This window comes from Gossypium hirsutum, unplaced genomic scaffold (genome assembly GCF_007990345.1).
Source record: "Gossypium hirsutum isolate 1008001.06 unplaced genomic scaffold, Gossypium_hirsutum_v2.1 scaffold_464, whole genome shotgun sequence".
Lineage (NCBI taxonomy): Eukaryota > Viridiplantae > Streptophyta > Magnoliopsida > Malvales > Malvaceae > Gossypium > Gossypium hirsutum.
The window spans coordinates 7,213-27,664 of record NW_024403042.1 but is presented as its reverse complement, the minus strand read 5'-3'; the positions used below and the strand labels follow the sequence as shown (position 1 = coordinate 27,664).

At 31.5% G+C, this 20,452-nt stretch overlaps 1 protein-coding gene across 3 annotated transcripts; it reads left to right on the top strand.

The window, feature by feature from the left end:
- The first annotated feature begins 13,331 nt into the window (after positions 1-13,331).
- Positions 13,332-20,139, top strand: LOC107952032 (LRR receptor-like serine/threonine-protein kinase RGI5). 3 transcript variants are annotated; one of them, XM_016887272.2, is made up of 3 exons: positions 13,332-13,580; positions 13,944-15,153; positions 19,835-20,139. In XM_016887272.2, exons 1-3 carry the CDS (start codon positions 13,332-13,334, stop codon positions 20,011-20,013), a joined length of 1,638 nt encoding a protein of 545 aa, XP_016742761.1. In that variant the 3' UTR covers positions 20,014-20,139. The 3 variants fall into 3 exon arrangements, 2 of the variants coding, with proteins under 2 accessions (XP_016742761.1, XP_016742760.1); XR_005924512.1 differs by lacking the exon at positions 19,835-20,139 and adding an exon at positions 16,776-17,155 and having other exon boundaries at positions 13,332-16,569; XM_016887271.2 differs by having other exon boundaries at positions 13,332-15,153.
- The last annotated feature ends 313 nt before the right edge of the window (positions 20,140-20,452 follow it).

The window sequence follows — 20,452 nt, the reverse complement described above, 5'->3', positions numbered from 1 at the left end:
AGAAGAGGCAAAGATCATTATTTGTACAGAAAAATCCTACAATTTCAACAGATAAAATTCCAGATAAAGCTGAACTTTATAGCACTTTGCTTCAATGGAGATGAAAACGATGGGATTGACCTTGTATTCAACTAATTAAATACCAATCCTAAAGAAAATATACCTATTCCAAACACTTTAGATTATGCGGTTAGGTATGATTAAATAATCAACGAAGCACAAGGAAAAACACCCAACAAAGAAGTAAAAACAAAACCAAAATTGTAAGAAAAAAAGAATAAACAAACAAACAAAGAATACCCAGATAAGGATATATATAATATAATAAATGGGTAACTTCAAAGGGCTACAAGAATCTGAACAGATCAATATTCCATTATGACCCAAGTTGTAATAATAAGAGAAGAAAGAGAAAGACCAGACATGAAAAAGCAAATTCAATTTTCTAGTGAGAAACTCACCCTCAAACTGAAACTGAAAGGGTGTTCTTTTTTCCTAAATTGTTTATTGTGACTTTGTGTGTTTTTCTTCTATCTCATAAAATGAAAAACAGGTTTTATTTATTTTATTTTATTTGTTTTGTCAGAGTCTGCATGTTTATACCAACTTGTCTGACTCTGAGACGCTCTTTAGAGAGCGCAATGTGATGATGCTTTGTGGCTCTCTCATTTTATGTGGCGCTTCTTTTTCTAATCATTCAATCCTCACCGTCTAATATATTTAAAACCCCCTGCACTAATATTAATATATATTAAATTATTTAATAAATGTTCTAACTATTAATAAAATATCTTTTATCACTTAATTTTAAAAAATTATAAAATAATTACTTAACTTTTTTTTGTCATAGCGGACTAAAGGTGGCAACTTTTAAAGTTGACATAAATATTTATATATTATGCTAAATTAGTCTTAACTCTAAAAAATTTTACTTTTAACATTTGTGTATTGTGTAAATTGGTTATTTTTATATTTTTCTTTTTTTTGTAATAATTTCACTTAAAAACTAAAAAAACTAATTTTATTAGTTAAATTTGGTTTAAAATATATAAAAAAAAAGTAGAAACACCCAAAAATATAAGATAATAATTTTTATCTATTCTTATTTTTTTTAAAATTAATTCTTAATATTACAAAAAATATAAAAAAGACTAAATTACACTATATGTAAATATTAAGGGTTAAAAATTTTAGAATTAAGACTAAATTGTATAATTCATATATGTTGATGGCTAAATTTGTCAGTTGGTAATAAAAAATAAAATTAAATAATTAAATAATTATTTTATAACTTTTTATAATTCATTGACCAAAATTTTTTTACCCAATTATTTTTATTAAAAATTATTAAATTATGTTATACTCATGATTTAACTGAAAGAAAAAAAAATTATAAAAAAAATTTAAATAGTGGTTGGAGGCTTTTTTTTCTGTCAGCTTAAGGTTTAATGTTTAAACTTTATTATTGTTTTTTTATAAAATTATTAAAAAAATATATTATTTTAACCAAGTTTTTTTGTTTTATTTAAAAATATTTTTTGTTAGACTTTGTAGTTAAAGCATATTTTTACCCTTTAATTTTGACACTTATCTAGTTTGTATTTATTTTATTTTATTAAATTGATACAAAAATTTAGATTTCATCACTCACATTACTCCAAATACTTAAAAATATTAATTTTTTTCATGATGTGATTGTTATAATTAATCAGAAATTATATTTTTAATTCACCTCCTAAATAAATCTAAAATAGAAAGATATTCATATTCAAATGAATATGGACATTATTTTGTTTAAATTCATTTTGAAAATTTATATTTTTTATACTTTCAAACAATAATAACATAAAAAATGATATTTTCAGAAAATTTCCAAATGTTTTTAGGATTTTTTAGATTTTTAATTTTTTTTATAATTTAGAATTTTTCTAGAATGTTTATAGTTTTATAATTTCTTATAATTTTATATAATTGTATAATTGTTTATAAATTTATATATTTTTTAAAATTTTAAATCTTTTTTATTTTCAAATAATGATTATTAAGTGTATTACTTTAAAGTTACCACGTATAATTATGTTATTAACGAATAGTATCACATTATCAAAACTTTAATAAGAATTAACTAAAATATCTTAAAAATAATTTAATTAAATAAAAATAAATATCAATTTGTAATAAATTCAAGACAAAATATACATTAACTCTTTTTTCATGGGTTAAATTTTTTTCATGTAAAAAAATTATTTACTTTTGAGAGTTGTGTAGAACTTTTCGTTGCATCTCAAAAAAATATAAATATATATATTCCATCTTGTTTCAATTCTAAGAAAATAAAATAAAATAATAAAATTTTCTTCATACGTTTTCTCAAATTCGTTTAAAATTACATCATTTCTACATTTTCAATCATGTTAGGTTGAAACACAATTAGATAAAAAAAAAAGAGAGTAAATTTTATGAGGATAATCCGTACGGTCTATAATTAATTTATGATATATTTTTTATATAATATTTATAATTTTTATAATTTTTTCTAATTAATAAATAAGAGAATAACACATTTTAACACATTTAAATTTACATATTTTTACATTGATAATAATATTTATATTAATCAAATTAAAACATAAAAATAATAAAAATTTTGTAGCATTAAGTTTCATAAATTTGAATCTCATTTAAAATAATAATTGTTTTACTTTTGGCGTGTAAGGTAGTCGAAACGCGTGCAAGGATAAAAAGACAGTCGTGAAAATTCTTCACGACTCCAATATTCAATCTTCGTGGCTAAAACACGTAGTCCAGAAGGAGATGTCAGAAATAGTCAACCTCTTAACAACTTTGATGGCTTTTCCTTTTTTTTTTTCTCTTTTATATTAGTTTTTTTTATTCTTTTTTAAATTACTTTTTGGACATTTAAGCAACATTTTATCTTTTTATTTGATCATTATCCTTATACAATTTTCAATATTTTCTTTGAACTATCTAATTTTATATTTTGATTCTATTTAACTTTTTAGAATATTCATGATCGTTTTTTAATTTATAAATAGGAAAATAATACGTTTTAGCTCATTTAAATTCATGTTCTTTTATACTAATGTGAATTGAATTAAAATTTAATCAATAAATTTTTTTTTATATTTTAATTCAAGAAAAGATAGAATTATTTTAAATTGTAAAAACTCCTTTTATTGAATATAAAAATATACATATTTCGAAAAAGAGGAGTGTATTTTAAGTTTGGGTTGACTTCAATTGCTTCATTTATGTTTATATAATAATGTCAAATTTACCATTGAAGTATAAAGAATATGCAATGTGAAATGAATCAAAACCGAGTAGTGAGCAATCATAAGATAAGAAATAGGGAGACTTTGGCTTTGAAATATAAGCCAAAGTTTAATTTGTCAAATCAAATGATTGTTGTCCTAATTCCATAGTTAAATTTACCAAGCATTATCTTGATTTTTAAAATACTGAATTTAGTAATTTTTTAATTTGATTTTTAGAAAACTTTGCTCTATGTTAATTTTAGAATTTATTTTCATTTTGATTTTTAAATTTGAATTTCGTAAAAAATAATAATATGATATTATAAGGTTGTGAGATGTTATCATTTAAAAAAATAAAAAATTATATAAAATCTAAAAATATACAAAAAGAAAATGTTAAAAGTATAAAGAAATTCAAAATATATATTATAAAAAAATCAAATTATAATTTGACACAAACTCATAATGTTACTTCATCATACTTTAACAAAATTTAAGTTTAAGCAAAAAACTATTAAATTTTAAGATTAATGTGAACCAGCAAAATTTAAAAATCAAATTAAAAACATTGTCATGAAAGCCTAAATGTTTCTTTATTCCTAAGATTTAAGGTTGTATAATTAATTTGTGTAATTAGATAATTTATGTTGTAGAAAATAGTAATTACAATTTTATAATAATTTGTGTAGTTAAATAAAAAATTTATAAATTTATACAATATGATAATGTTTTGTGTAATTGTTTGATTATACAAAACATTACTAAAGATTTGATCATTTTTGTGGTTGGGTAATATTTTATGTAAAATTATTGATAGAATATAATTATATGGTAATTTTTTTATGTCATAGTTGACACTACAATTTGTAATTACATAATTAAATAATTTATACTTTAAAAATATTAATTATTACAAAAATTATTAATATAATAAAATAATTTTTAAATAAGTAACAAAAATTAAAATCAGATCATCATATGTATTATATTAGTTTAAAAAAGTAGTTTTTAATACAATTTCTAATAGAAATAACAATAAAAAAAAACACCAGATGAAATTTTTTTAATTGTTTTAGTGCATATTTGTTAGGTTATTCCCTCTTTAATACTTAACATATACTCCTTATCATCATTTGTTGGTCCTTAATCGAGTTTATTGTTATTTGAATTTAAATCTATATAATTAAAATTATCAATATCCCCTCCTTCCATGTAATTTTTGAAGTTTGGATCATCACAATTTCAACTATGATTAAAGTTATACTAATGTGATGTTGCTAATATGAGAAATATTTTTTTAAAACAACAAATGTCCTTTCAATCACATTTCAAAACATTGAATGTCTTAAATTAAAGAGTTCATAATCTATCTATGGTGCTTGCGTCTGACACCATTTTCTCAAATGGTATCATACACCATCATATAGTGCAAGAAAACATTTTCTATTTGCATAATTAATATCAACCTTATAATATTTTGGTTCATAGTCCGAATAGCTCATACCTCATAGCTTTAATTATAAAAACTTAAATTTAGAGAAAAACTTATACTAAATTATATCAATTTCTATAATATGTAAATTAAATATAAAAGTATATACAATTTATAATATATAACCTTTATAGAAAAATATTTTATAAATTGTCCAAACCTTTAATAACACTTCTTATAAATAATATTTTTCATAACTTTAGAAGGTTTTTTTTTATAAATAAGTTATGATAAAACAATTTTTATGAATAAATATATTATTTTTTATAATATATAGCATGGACATATAAATAAATTATGTCTATACTTCTTAGTCATAACTTTTCTATAAAGAAACATATATTATAACAATTTTATAATATATAAATTATTTTCTATAATAAAAATTTTAACCATATCTTTAAATTTTTTAGGATTTAAATATATATTTCTTTGTTATAACTTTATAAAATATATCAATTGTTTTTATAATAATTTTTTAAGATTTATAATATATGAAATATTTTGGCATAACAATTCCAAATTTTCATGTGTGTTCATGCTTATAATATAGTTTTTATAACTTGTATAAAAATATTTTTTTTAAAATTGGAATTGGGTGTAATTACTTGCGAATCACTCCAATTCCCACCTCCTATAAATTGGAAGGTGTAATTAGGGTACTCCAATTACACTCAACTCGGTAAGACCCATCAATTAAAATAGATATCTAAACATGTTACTCTTGTGTAATTACAAGCAATTACACCCAAATCCAATTATTAGGTGACTTTTCAAACACTACCTTAATCAAAACTTACAAAAGTCCCTCTGCAAAAAATTATGTGGATTTCGAAAATTATGTGGATTTTTGTTGGTTGTTAGGCATAATTTTAGAGGGAATCATGCTAAAATTAGCATATGGGAAATGTATAAAAGCCTGAAAATGTAGCATGGAAGGACGCATTTGAAATTGAATTGAAAACAATTTTTTTGTAATACCCCGAAAATTTTTACAGTAAAATATTATCTGTGATATAGTAAAATAAGGAAATAAAGTGACAAAAAGGGAATTTTTGAGTGATGTCAATATTGAGAAGTATATTATGATATATTAATTCAAGAAAGGACTAAATTGCAAAGATGAGAAAAGTCTTGTTGCACAAGAGTAAATACTCAAAATTTAAGGGGTTGAAGTGTAAATATAAAAAGTTGAAGGACTAATGGTGCAAATATTTTAAGGGTGGAATGATCTAGAAACCAAGAAAAATTGATGAATTAAGACCAAATTGAATAGGTAAAAAAATTATGAGGGACTAAATCACAATTTTACCAAATTAAGTGATGACTCAAGGATGGAATTCTAAAAGAGCATGAAGGGCAAAATGGTCAATTAGTAAGAGAGATAATTCTAGAATGTAATGATTATGTTGATGATATTTTAAATTAATTAATTAGATAAATATTATTTTATTAATATTTTATGAGATGTTTATTATTATATTATTATTTATTTAGTATAAAAGGAAGGAAAGATGAAGAATTAACAACACATTTCCTTTCCCATGCAAACTAACGTAAGATAAGAAGAAGAAAAGAAGTTTGCTTTCTTTACAATTTAGTCCTTCCACCAAAAATTCATTATTTTCACCTAAAAATTGAAAGAATTTCCATAGCCATCAAGAGAGAAAGATAGCAAGGAGATGATGGAGAGCAATAATATCAAGTTGGATTCAAGAAATCGAAGCTGGAGGAGAGAGAAAAATCAAGTTAAAGATTGAAGTCAATAAGAAAAGGTAAGTACATCAAGATTTCAATATGTTTTTAAGTTTGTTATTATTGATAAAGCATGGAAATAATGTTATAGTAGAGTTTTCTTACATAAGGTCCTATGTTCTTGATATGTTAGTGAAGAAAAAAATAAGAGAAAGTGATGAGAAATGGTGTAGAAAAAGAAAATAAGGATGTTATAACATGGTAATTAATATCTTGTACTAAAACAGTTTTGGACAGCAGCAGTAGTCTAACTTTAAAAATTCATCAAAATTGTAGAAATCTAATTATAGGATGAATAAAATATTAAATTAAATATTATTAAGTCTAGTTTCTTATAAAAGAAATTATGTAAGCAATGGAATTCTAAATCATGAGATATGATGAATTTTGTGAGACAAGGTCAGAATGATTTTGGGTTCCCCTATTCTGAATTTGTAAAATCATAAAAAAATTGGATAAAAATAATTATGGGCTTAAATTTATATTTTTAGAATCCTGAATGAGTCTATTTTCAATAGAAACAAATATGAATATCATTCGAATTCTGTACAAGGAGATAGTTAATTTTTAGTGAAGAAGGGTCACAACTGTCAGACAGCAGAATAGGGGTAACTTTAAAGAATAAACTGTACTTATTGACTAAACCAAAAATTTTGAAAATTTTATGGTAAGAATATATATGAGTCTAGTTTCAGGGAAAATTAGCGGATCTTAATTTGGAGTCCTATAGCTCCAGATATAAATAATTTAGTGACTATGACACAGATGGACAGCTTGAATATTTATAAAAGTAAATAATAAAGATTATAGATAATGTTACTTACAAGTGTGCTACATACATCAAGGATGTGGAATGGAGAGGAGGAGGAGGAAAACATATATGAATATTCATTAAGCATGGCTAATTTGCATATTTTAGGCTTAGGGACTAAATTGAATAAAAGTAAAACTTTATGGGTAATTTTGTAAAAATGTCAGAAATGACCAAATTGCATAAAATGGATTATTTTATTATTTAAATTAAAAAATTGAATGAAATTATTAATTTAGTTCAAGATCGGGGAAAACATGTTTTAGGGATTAAATTGAAAAGTGTTGAAATTATGGAAAATTCTGATATTTTATAGAATTCATGGACTGTTATCAATATATATGAGAATAATAGCTGGAAATAAGGATTAAATTGCAAGAATTTTATTTTCCTGACCCTAAGGATGAAATCGTCATTAATTAAAAGTTTAGGGTCAAAATGGTAATTTTGCCTAGAGCATTAATTAAATGCATTAGAAGATGAAATGAATGAAAATGATAATCAAATTTATTTATAAAGATCCGGACGACTCAAATATGAGACTTGATCGTGGAAAAGAAAAGATATCGGATTAATGAAATTATAAACACAAACAAGCAATGAGGTAAGTTCGTGTAACTTGAATTATATTCTTAAATGCTTGAAATGCATGTTTTTGATATGAATATGATTTGAATGTTCATTATATGGAAATTTATGAAACATTGATATATTTGATAAAATGGGAAGAAATCCCGTTTGAATGAAAGGAAAATTCGATGGATCTCTGAAAAGGAATTGACGGTAAAAAGGATCTAGCCCGGACGGGTGATCCTATCCTGATATAGCCCTCCTGAAGAATATGTGTAAAATGAATTTAGCCCGGACGGGTAATCCGAATTAAGGTCTGAATTTAGCCTGGACTGGTAATTCAGATTCAAGCTCATTAGAGTAATTATCGTTGCAGGGGATTTAGCCCGGACTGGTAATCCCACTGTAAGGATGAGGTTCGCGGGAGTGTGCTCTCTGATATGAAATGTGTAAGACCATGGTTGAAAGATACCATGGCAACCTGATATGAAATGTGTAAGACCATGGTTGAAAGATACCATGGCAACGTGATATGAAATGAACAAGACCATGGTTGAAAGATACCATGGCAACATGACAGAAAATGAGTAAGACCATAGTTGAAAGACACTATGGCATCATGTCAAAGATAAATTACAGACACATGTTGAGGTTGTTAATTTAGGTAGGGCTATTCTAGATCGCAAAGCTGCCGAGATCTTAAATTACAGACACATGTTACGTGGTCAGATAATCGATAAGAGTTAGTTTGCAGATCGTACCTGAACCAACTACATAAGGAAGAGTTGGTGGTTAAGGGGTCCTTCATCGCTATGACTAATTTATCATCTGGAAGAGAAAAATCCACTTTCAAGGATTGATTCGAATTCGGAGTGTGCTGAAGCTAAGGCTAAGCATTCACATATTTGATTTACCAATTTAATTTAAATTACTTAATTTTATTTTGCAACTATCATTCTGTTATTATTTCATTTTATTTTATACTTGTTTTTCCTTTATCAACTAAAATTCCTGTTTATTTACTTTCTAGCTTTGCACGTATAAGTCGTGGCATGACAGCTGCCTAGACTCAAGAATATGGTCATGTAAATAGGAAAATTAGGAGTCTTAGTCCTTGTGGGATCGACCCTACTTCTTTATGTTAGTATAAAACTTTGATGAGGAAAATCTTGAACACACGAACGGAACTCGAATAGAAGAAGAAATAAGATAAGGCTCCAAGACGTGTATTAAGCCACTATCTTTAAGGTTATATTCGCCCCCACCTATCTTCGGTGTGCAAATGAGTTCCAAGCAAATTAACCTCGAGGATACAATGAAGCCAATGACTATTTGCGCTTTGCACTGACGAGAATAGTCCACTACACACTGAGCATTATATGACAAGAAACTCAATTTCTATAAAGGATTTCTGCAGTAATACTTTATAGAATAATCTAATAATATTAGAAAACGAAGGAAGGAAAGAAAGAATATTAGAATTCGATGATATGATAGAATATTAGAATTTGATGATATGATTTCCAAATGAAATCTCATTCCTATTTATAGAAATTTTCATGTCTCTTCATAGAGACATCTTTCATCAATAGGTGTCTTTCTGAATAATAATGTATTTAAAATTATTCATTTAATTATAACTATTCAAATAAAATTATTTAAATAGTTATAATTCTTTTTCAAAAAATCAAACAATATAATCTTTTGATTAATTATACCTATTCATTTATAGTTACTGGAACACTAAAGATATTTGAAAATGTTCCAACACTCTATACTACAATTTAATTCAGTTACAGCATAGGAAATCATATTTGGCGGTTTCGACATCCATAAACTATTAGTAAATATATATTTTAGTCATTCAACTTTAAAAAATTACAAAATGGTTATTGAAACATTTGAAAGTTATAAGTTGGTGATTGGCTCGTTAAGTTCCTAACAAACATTAGATGTAGGGACGAGTAAGTGTACAATTTGAGCACTTAATTATTAGTAAATTTATAATTTGGTCATTCAACTATTAGTAAATATACAATTTAATCACTCTATGCATAATTTAATATTATTTCATTGATGCAATTAAATAAAATGTGATATAAAGTTATTTTATATTTTATCAACTAAATTAATATCTTTTAATTTTTTCCTCGTTAAGTGTCAATTAATCAAATAAAAATCGAAAATAAGATTTGATGAATTATATAATGAAATAATAAATATTTTTTTGATACATTAAAATCTCAAACTCATACACCCATTTAAATTACCATACAAACGCAATCTATAGGTCAATTCTCAATTTTAAAGATATAAGAAAACACCCTTAATCCACAAACCATAATAAGTAATTAATTGCAACAGAACTAATAGCGCGTCTCTTTAGTTATTAATTGGATAAAATAGTGATGCTAAAACTAAAAGTGATGTGTAGATAAATAAGAAGGAAAGCAATAATTTTTAAGAAGCTTTTTTTAATCGTTGGAACCAAATCAAAGATAAAATCTATATTGTTAGACAAATTTGTTAATTTCCTTCAAATATTTTTTACATTTTATTTAGGGTTATTTTATTAGTTAACACACTATTGAGAATGATGATTTTAACAATTTAACAGATCTAACTTTTGAATAATTCATATACCCTTATTAAAAGTTTAAATGTAACCAGAAATAGAAAAGAGAAAATCACAGTCCATTTGTATATTGTTCTCTCATTGATGAAGTAACAATAATAAATAAATTGTATAATTACTTATTTGGTCTTTTTAACTTTATAAAAAAAATTATTTTAGCTCTTCATTTAAATTTTCATTTTTTAGACATCAAATTTATATTTTTTGTTAAATCGCTCCAAAATAAATGAAAATGTTAACATATTTTAACTTTATTAACATTGCATACATGTGGATTGTCACTTTTTAAAAATTCAAAAAAAAATATAAAAACTTTTTAAAAATTAAAAATCATTAAAATTGTTAAAAATTATAAAAATACAAAAATAATTATAATTTTTTTAAATTTTAAAAATTAATTAAATGTTGATATATCATCTACGTGGCAATCTACATGTCAAAAAATTTAATAAACGTTAACTTTTTCATTCATTTTTAGGCGATTTGACAAAAAATGCAAGTTCAATGATTAAAAGAGACAAAATTAAATGAAATGTTAAAATAACTTTTTTTGTAAAATTGGAAGGCCAAAATTATCGTTATGCCTAAATAAATAAGTGGCATGGTGCTTGCTTCATACAAAACATGGATGGGGATAGAATTTTTTTTAAATCGAATGGGTTTTGATTCGACTCAACCTATTAGGATTGTTTTTTTCAAAAAAATCAGATTCGGGATAGATTGGATTAAACTTGTCCAAGGGTTAGGAAAACTTCCCTGGTCAGATAGGTTCGACCCAACTTGGGCCAGGTTTGGGCAAAGATTTTTGCATCTCGGATCAGCTTGACGTGAATTCAATTTAAATGATAGAAAAATATTTTTAAAATTTAAATTTAATTATAAAATATATAAAACACCAATAAAAATATTTTTTTAATATTTTTAAAAATTTTAAACAGTGAAACAAGCTTTTTCAGGCGAGGTGGGCCAACTTGAAAACGAGCCTGGCCTTGAAATTCTTTTGGAACCGAGCCTCAACTCGGCCCTGGAACCTATAAGTTGGATGAACTTTGAAAAATAGTCGAATCGGATCAGGGTCGAATTTTAGATAAATTTGCTCACTCATTTTGAGGTATTTACAAAAATATCATAATATATATTAACTTTTTACTTTCAATAAATAAATATTTTAAGGTTAAGTATAAACTCAAAAAAGAAAAACATATTTCGTTCAAAATAAAAATAAATAAATTTTATTTGATTTAAAATAAAAATAAAAAATAAAATAAAGTTAAATTCGGGGGAGTGGAATCTCTGTGAAATTTTAGACAATTTTTTTTGTTTTTAAGAGTCGAGGTGGGATAGGATTTGATCAGAAAAAATTCCAACTCGAAATTTCCTACGAAATTGTCTTTAGGTATCAACACTATCGCTATCACTATCACAGAGCTTTAAATTTCCTATGAAATTGTCTTTAGATACATGACTTGATCAGACCAAGTTACCTGTATAATGTTACATCACTCACTTCCCCCTATCAATCAAAACTTTGAAAATAACAATTTAACAGGGTTTTCTCTGCAACTTCAATTACTGCTCCTATAAAAACTATTGGATCTCTTAACGGATCATATCCAAGAAATTACTTTGTTTTAATGCATAAAACTCATCATGACCTTCTTTACTTTCCTACTGTTTATTTCTTCCAAACTACTTGTTATAAATGCTTCTTGTCATGAACAAGAAAGAGAAGCATTGATGAGCTTCAAATCAAACATGGTAGACCCTTCAAATCGTTTATCTTCATGGAAAGGCCAAAACTGCTGCAGCTGGTATGGAATCGACTGTTCGGACTCGTTTCATGTGACAGCCATTGCCCTTCGAAATCCCAAACCAGACAGCCTTATTCTGGACATGAATTCCCAACTTGTTTCAACGTCTGATGTCCCATCTACTGCTCTTACTGGAACCATCCCCCCTTCTTTGTTCTCCCTTACTCATCTCAGATACCTTGACCTCAGTTTCAACAACTTCAGTTTCTCAAAGGTTCCTTTAGGATTCTCAAATCTCACTGGACTCACGTATCTCAATCTATCGAATGTTATGTTCAATGGTTCCATTACAACCCAGTTTTCCAACCTTACTTCCCTGATGGAACTTGATCTTTCTTGCTCTTCGAGCATTGTCGACTACTCATCAATTTACTATACCTTGTCATCTACCTCGACAATTCATGAAGGTTCTCAATACTCATACATGAATCGAGGCAATTTGTATGCACCAAATTTGAGTTGGTTGCAAAGGTTGAATAATCTCAGAAAACTAAAACTGTGTGGTGTGGATTTATACAAAGCATCTCGATCAAACCTGTGGGCTAAATCGGTATCGACTCTTTCCAGGCTGAGGTTGCTTAAGCTGTCTAATTGTAGGATTTCTGGGGAGGTTCCAGTTGAACAACTTCTCAACCTCACTAAATTATCTGAATTGTACATGGACTACAACTTCTTGGCGTCGAAAATCCCGAGTAAGTTGGCCAATCTCACCTCCCTCTCAGTCCTAGACCTCACCAGATCGAACCTACAAGGTCATATCCCTTACCTTCCTCAAGTAAAGACACTTTATGTGGGAAACAACTCTGATGTTATGGTTGATCTCCATTCAATGTTTGCAGTCCCATGGCCTCGTTTATAATCAATCGACAATTCATCTACTCATGTCACTGGATCCATCCCACCCTCCATCGCCAACATCACCTCATTAGTTGATTTCATAGCATACAGCAGTTTGATTCAAGGACGGATACCTGCCTCCATGATGAACCTTTCAAGGTTGGAAAAATTGCGTCTAGATATGAACAACATAAGCGGTGAGATTTCACCATCAATATCCAATTTAAAAAGCCTGCAACTTCTATCTTTGCTTCAGAACTCTTTTCATGGATTGATCCCGGACACAATTTGTAGTATCTCCTCTCTCAGGTGTCTATTGTTAGCAGGCAACTCTTTTACCGGAAACATTCCAAATTGCATAGGCCAGCTCAATGAGCTCAGCTACCTTGAGGTTAGTTCCAACAAGATGAATGGATCAATCCCTTCATTGTCATCTTTTTTCAGAAACTCAGCTCCATATCTCTTAATTCTGGGATTTAGTGGGCTAACTGTGAAACTAGACCAACAACCATTTCCACCAAGGTTTCAACCACAGTTGTTGTCCCTTGATTCATGTAACATAGGAGGCAAAATCCCAGATTTTATATCAAACCTGACCAAACTAGTATTTTTAAGTTTGTCCAATAACAGCCTATCAGGGACAATTCCTTCTTGGCTGTTCAATCTTCCCAATTTAGGCTACTTAGATCTTTCTTTCAACAGGCTCCAAGGTGTCATCCCACCTAGCATTAAGCTAAAGTCATTTTTCATGCAGACAACACTTAAATTAAGAAACAATCTGCTTCACGGATTGATCCCTCAGCAGCTCGAGAATATTCAAGCTTTGGATTTATCAGCGAACAATTTCACAGGCAACGTTCCTGCAGATGTTGGACTAGGCAACATTAGGTACTTGGCACTCTCTGATAATAAACTTTTTGGTCGGGTCCCATTCTCTTTATGTCAAGAAAACTGTGAGCTTATGCTGCTAGATCTTTCCAGCAACAACTTGTTCGGAACCATTCCGACCAGCTTCGGAAATTGCAGCTCTTTAGTGTATCTAAACCTCGGCTCGAACAATCTTACCGGTGGTATTCCAGAGGAACTGCAAGGTGCCAAAAGATTGAGCTTTTTAAATATTAGTGGCAATCATTTTGATGGTCCATTCCCTGCTGTTGTTCATAGACTTGAGAGAATATCGGTTATCGATATGGGAAACAACAAACTCAGTGGAAAGATCCCTGAATTCATTGGAGACCTCAAGGACCTCCGAATTCTTTTGTTGGAATTCAACTCGTTCAATGGTTCAATTCCGGAAGAGATAAATGCATTAGAAAATCTGCAATTCATTGGCTTTTCTAATAATCAACTGTCTGGTCCAATCCCTGAAAAGCTATCTGGTTTAAAGACAATCATAAACAGGCCAAAGGATAAGAATCTTCTTGGGTTTATCATCTCACAACTGTACATTGGTGTTCAAGTGAACCTGGTCGCTAAGGGATTGTCAATGCAACTTGATATGGTTGGAACGTATAATAATGAACTGGATCTTTCATGCAACAATCTTTCTGGAAATCTTCCATCGGAATTAGGCCATCTGCAAGGGCTTTATGCACTCAATCTCTCCCATAATCGTCTCTCTGGTAACATCCCAACCGCCATTGGAAACATAAGTCTTTTGGAATCTCTCGACCTGAGTTACAATAATCTAAGCGGAGAGATCCCCGTATCATTGGCTTTGTTGGATCCACTCTCAACTTTAAACTTGGCACACAACAATCTGAGTGGCGAAATCCCGACAAGCCCACACTTTGATACGTTGAGCAGAGATGGGTTAGCATACATTGGCAACAAATTCTTGTGTGGAGCTCCCGATGGTATCCACTGCGACAGAGAAGATTTCCCAACGCCAGAATCATCTGAGTCTGAGCATAGCGAAGAACAATCTGGGGAGTGGAAAATGGTGCTCGCACTGGCATTTGCAGGCTATTAGGAGATAAAGAAGTGTTGGTTAGTTGTTAACAGTTAGTTAGGTAAGGGCAGTTGTAACTGCTGTTGACTTACTGTATATATACATACGTACTTTGCATGAGATAATATACAAGAAGAAATGATAGATGAAGTTTTATTCAATATTCTTGAAATTTAACATGGTATCAAGAGCCAGTTAATCTTGCTGATTTTCTGAAAGAAAAAAAAAAGGGTGCCTCATGGCCACTGATGCAGCAGGTGATACTCCCCGTCACTCGTCCAACACTAGAGAAGCTAAACACTCACAAGGTAATGGTGCTCAAGGCTCGACTAAAGTGCACTATTTCTCCAAGCATGATACAATAAAGCTTGCGTCACACAACTACCTTTTGTGGAAACATCAACTCTTGCTGATTCTTGAAGGGTATGGACTTGAAGGATATGTACTAGGTACCACTTCCTCCCCTCCTCAGTTTATTGATGGTCCTGATGGTCAACAAATTGCGAATCAAGATTTCATCGTTCATCAAAAGCAAGATAAATTTCTTGCCTCTTGGCTTTTATCTACTATTACGGATGATATTTTGGCTCATCTTACAACGGCAAAAACTAGTTGTGATCTGTGGAATGCCATTGAAAGGAAATTTAGTGCTAAATCAAACATAAAAATCTTGAGCATGCGGCATGCTTTATACTCTCTCAAGAAGTCCAATCTTTCTGTTAAAGAGTATATGTCGAAAGTTAAGCAACTCAGTGATGATTTGACTGCGGCTGGGAGCTTTATATCCGAACAGGAACAAGTGAGCGTTATATTGGCTGGACTTTCTGTTGAATTTGATTCCATTAGAGTTCTAGCTACTGCAACTCCGTTATCTCTTGATTTGTTGAGTGAATTGTTACTTGACTGTGAAGCACGTCAGTTAGAGCTGTTAAAAGACACCCCATGTCAAGCAAATTTGGCAACTCATCAGCGAAATAGCGATGATACGGGTAAACAATCAGCAGACTCTGCTAAGTATTCTCAAGACTCCAAGCAGAATGATAGAGGACAGGGCCGTGGGTGGTCTCGTGGTCGTTTTGGGGAAATGGACGAGGATGGTCACGTTCGAGGCCGCAATGCCAGTTGTGTGGGAAGATAGGCCACATGGTTCAAACATGTTACCATAGATTTGATGAGTCGTTCTCTGGGAATGCAGGAGCTGGTACGATTCAATTTAATTGTCATCAGTTGCACGCTTCCAGTTGTGTGCCAGCTGCTCCAACATGTCAAGCGATGTCTCACTGCTGTCACACAAATCCTCAGCCTTCCTCTGGTTCTTGTCCTCCTCATCCATCTTCACAAAGTAGTTCTATCTAGTACCCCGATTCTGGAGCGACGAACCATATAACACCAGAGGTGTCTAATCTTGCGGCTCCCTCTTCATATACAGGTAAGAGTTGTGTCACCATGGGTAATGGTGATTCGGTGCCTATTGCTCATGTTGGTTCAACTGTTCTTTCAACTGGAACCCGACTCCTAAAGCTTCAGAACGTACTGCATGTCCCTGCAGTGTGCAAAAATCTAATGTCTGTGGGTCAATTTGCTAGAGATAACAATGTTTATTTTGAATTTCACCCTGTTCTATGTTTTGTGAAGGATGTTCAGACAGGGAAGACGCTTCTCGAGGGCCGCATGCATGATGGCCTTTACAAGTTTCGGTTCGCAAAGCCTGTGTCAACTTCAGGTGCTAAATCTCCAGAGTCAAATTCAACTATATTGAATACTGCCAATTCTGTTCAGTGTGCACCTTCTTCGTTGTGGCATGACAGATTAGGTCACCCGTGTACTGAGGTTCTTAAACGAGTTTTAAAAACTTGTAATATTCCAGTTAAAAAGAACTGTGTTCAACATATGTGTACAGCTTGCCAACTAGGTAAAGCTCACAAACTTCCGTTTACAGCATCTAAAACAATGTATTCCTCTCCTTTTGAACTCGTTGTATCTGATGTATGGGGCCCTGCATGGTTACCTTCCAATGGCTTTCGTTTTTACGTTTCATTTGTGGACATACATAGCAGATTTACCTGGGTCTATTTTCTTCAAAACAAATCGGAAGTGGCTCGGTGTTTTAGAGATTTCTATCAGCTGGTTAAAGTGCAATTTGATAGGTCTATTAAAATGCTACAAACTGATGGTGGTGGTGAGTATCGAGTACTAGCTCGTGAGTTGTCCTCTCTTGGTGTCCAACACAGGATTGTGTGCCCCTACACTTCGGAGCAAAATGGGGTTGCTGAGAGAAAACATCGACAGCTTATTGATATGGCTTTGTCTCTCTTAGCTCATGCAAGTTTACCGTTGAAGTTTTGGTTTTATGCTGTTATGCATGCTGTTCACCTAACCAATCGACTACCAACTCCGGTCCTCGGACAAACTAGTCCCTATGAGGTTCTCCACAAAGTCAAACCGAGCTATGAGCTTTTAAGGGTCTTTGGGTGTGCGTGCTTCCCAAATCTCAGGCCTTTTCAGCCTCACAAGCTGAGTTTTCGGTCTCAACAATGTGTATTCCTTGGGAGTGTTCCTAATACCAAGGGCTATCGATGTCTCGCAGAAGATGGCAGCATGTTTGTGTCTCGACATGTAATTTTTGACGAGGAAAAATTCCCTTTCAAAGATGGGTTCCAAACTAAGGCAGTATCAAAAAGTTCGCGGACGGTGCCTCATCGGTCTGTTCTCCCAATAGTTTCAGCTGGTGGTTCGCATGTTCCTGCTATGACGCGGGCATCAGCTAGCCCGTCTACCATAGGCATCTCTCCTGGCCAGTCTCAACCCAATCCTACAGACACAAATGGTCCACCTGATAACTCTGACCTATCTCCATCACTACCTACCCGAGTCAATCATCACCCCATGCAGACACGTTCGAAAAATGGGATTTTCGACCTAAAGTGCTGGCTTCAGTCGTAGATGAAGTTGAACCTACCACCATTCATGAGGCGTTTCAGAGTCCAGCTTGGACTACGGCAGCCGAGAAAGAGTACAATGCCTTGATTTCCAATCACACCTGGGAGCTAGTTGGTTTACCTGAAGGTCGACGAGCCGTTGGATGTAAATGGCTCTTCCGTATTAAGAGGCATGCAGATGGGTCTGTTGCTAGATACAAGGGCAGACTCGTGGTCAAAGGGTACCTCCAAGAAGCCGGTGTTGACTTTCAAGACACTTTCAGTCCCGTCGTCAAACCCACCACAATTAGAGTCGTCCTCGCCCTGGCCGTCTCTCACCAGTGGTCTCTTCGACAAGTTGACATAAACAATGCCTTTCTTAATGGAGACTTGAGCGAGGAGATCTATATGTCACAGCCACCAGGTTTTGAACAGTATGGCTTACATGGAGAGCCTCTGGTCTGCAAGTTAAATAAGGCTCTCTATGGTCTCAAACAGGCTCCACGAGCCTGGTTTCAAAAACTAAGGGATTTTTTGGTGACCATGGGGTTCGACACTTCCAAAGCGGATAACTCGCTCTTCATTCGACATCGTGAGGATGCATTGTTGTACGTTTTAGTGTATGTCGATGACATCATCGTTACAGGCAGTGACTCACAGGAAATTGATAAGTTTGTCAAGACACTTGATGGTCAGTTTGCATTGAAGGACCTTGGCCAGTTGAGCTATTTCCTTGGTATTGAAGTCAAGCACACGTCGAATGGGATAGTTTTGTCTCAAACTAAATACATTAGAGACTTGCTCCAAAAAGTAGCTATGGACAGATCCAATGCTCTCCCAACACCAATGGTTGCAAATAATCGTCTTACTGCTGAGGAAGGAAGCCCCCTTGAAGATGAACATCAGTATCGAAGCATCGTAGGAGCCTTACAATATATCGTGATCACCAGGCCTGACATCGCCTATTCAGTCAACAAGGTGTGCCAATTCATGCACAAACCACTAACCGGTCACCTCAAAGCAGTCAAGAGGATACTACGGTATTTACAAGGAACAATGAATTACGGATTACAGTTTACTCGAGCTTCCAAATTCCTTCTTGAAGGTTATTCGGATGCGAGTTGGGGATCAGACGTTGACGATCGAAGGTCCACTTCGGGGTATTGTATCTTCCTTGGAGGAAATCCGGTCTCATGGAGCTCGAAAAAGCAACACGTTGTGTCTCGTTCCACAGCAGAGGCGGAATACAGGAGTGTTGCACATGTCATCGCTGAAATGACGTGGATACAATCCCTACTGACTGAATTGCGTGTTCCAAGCTTACCAAAGGCACTAATTTGGTGTGATAGTTCAGCAGCAATAGCAGTTGCAGGAAATCCAGTCATGCACTCCAAGTTCAAGCATGTGGAGCTAGACATTTTCTTTGTTAGAGAAAAGGTGGCTGCTGGAGTTGTTCAAGTTGGTCATGTCCCAAGGACCCATCAGCTAGCAGACATACTAACAAAGCCTTTGTCAGCCTCAGGGTTTAACCGGTTTCGGGATTTACTTCGAGTGGTTAACACAAACTAGGGGGATTTTAGTTAGTCAGGGAATGGATGAGTATGAGGAATATTAGGAGATAAAGAAGTGTTGGTTAGTTGTTAACAGTTAGTTAGGTAAGGGCAGTTGTAACTGCTGTTGACTTACTGTATATATACATACGTACTTTGCATGAGATAATATACAAGAAGAAATGATAGATGAAGTTTTATTCAATATTCTTGAAATTTAACACAGGCTATGTAGTTGGTTTCTGGGGACTTTTCGGGGTTGTTTATTTGGTGAATGAGAAATGGAGGAAGGCTTATTGGGCAAGCGTTGACCGAATCTTAGATGGAATCATCAGATGCAGAAAAATCAGAGTATCATCTGTTAAACCAGTGATTTTCTCTTCTTTTTATCTCTTTGTTTTCTAAATTAATGAACGGTTGATCCTTTTTCCAAAGATTGTTTCAGTTCTTTCAGCTCTTTGATGATTAGTAGGTAAATTAATTGCTTGTAGATAAATATTCGTAAAATAAAATTGTTTGATTGAACTAAAATGTCTTCACAAAAAATAATTTCAAATTTGTTGTCGTGTTGATTAGGTGAATGGAAAGTTGCTTCCCTTTTCCGGAAATCATTTTACCAAACTCCCCACCTTTCGAAAATAAAGAAAGCCAAATGCTAGGAAAATAATTACTTTTTCTTCTCCTCAGACCTTCGGGCTTTTTTTTTAATTGACTCAAAAATTGTATTAACTATCCGATATTTTCTTTATATTTACATATAATTAAAAGAAAAATGACTATTAATATAATAAAATATTCTTTTTTTTTCAAAATTATGTATCCTTTAACAGATTAACTACGAGTC

Coding starts and splice junctions, on each gene's coding strand:
- LOC107952032 (XM_016887271.2), top strand. CDS start 13,332: ATGATGAACCTTTCAAGGTTGGAAAAATTGCGTCTAGATATGAACAAC. Junction 15,154..19,834: donor GCTCGCACTGGCATTTGCAG/GCTATTAGGAGA, acceptor AATTTAACACAG/GCTATGTAGTTGGTTTCTGG.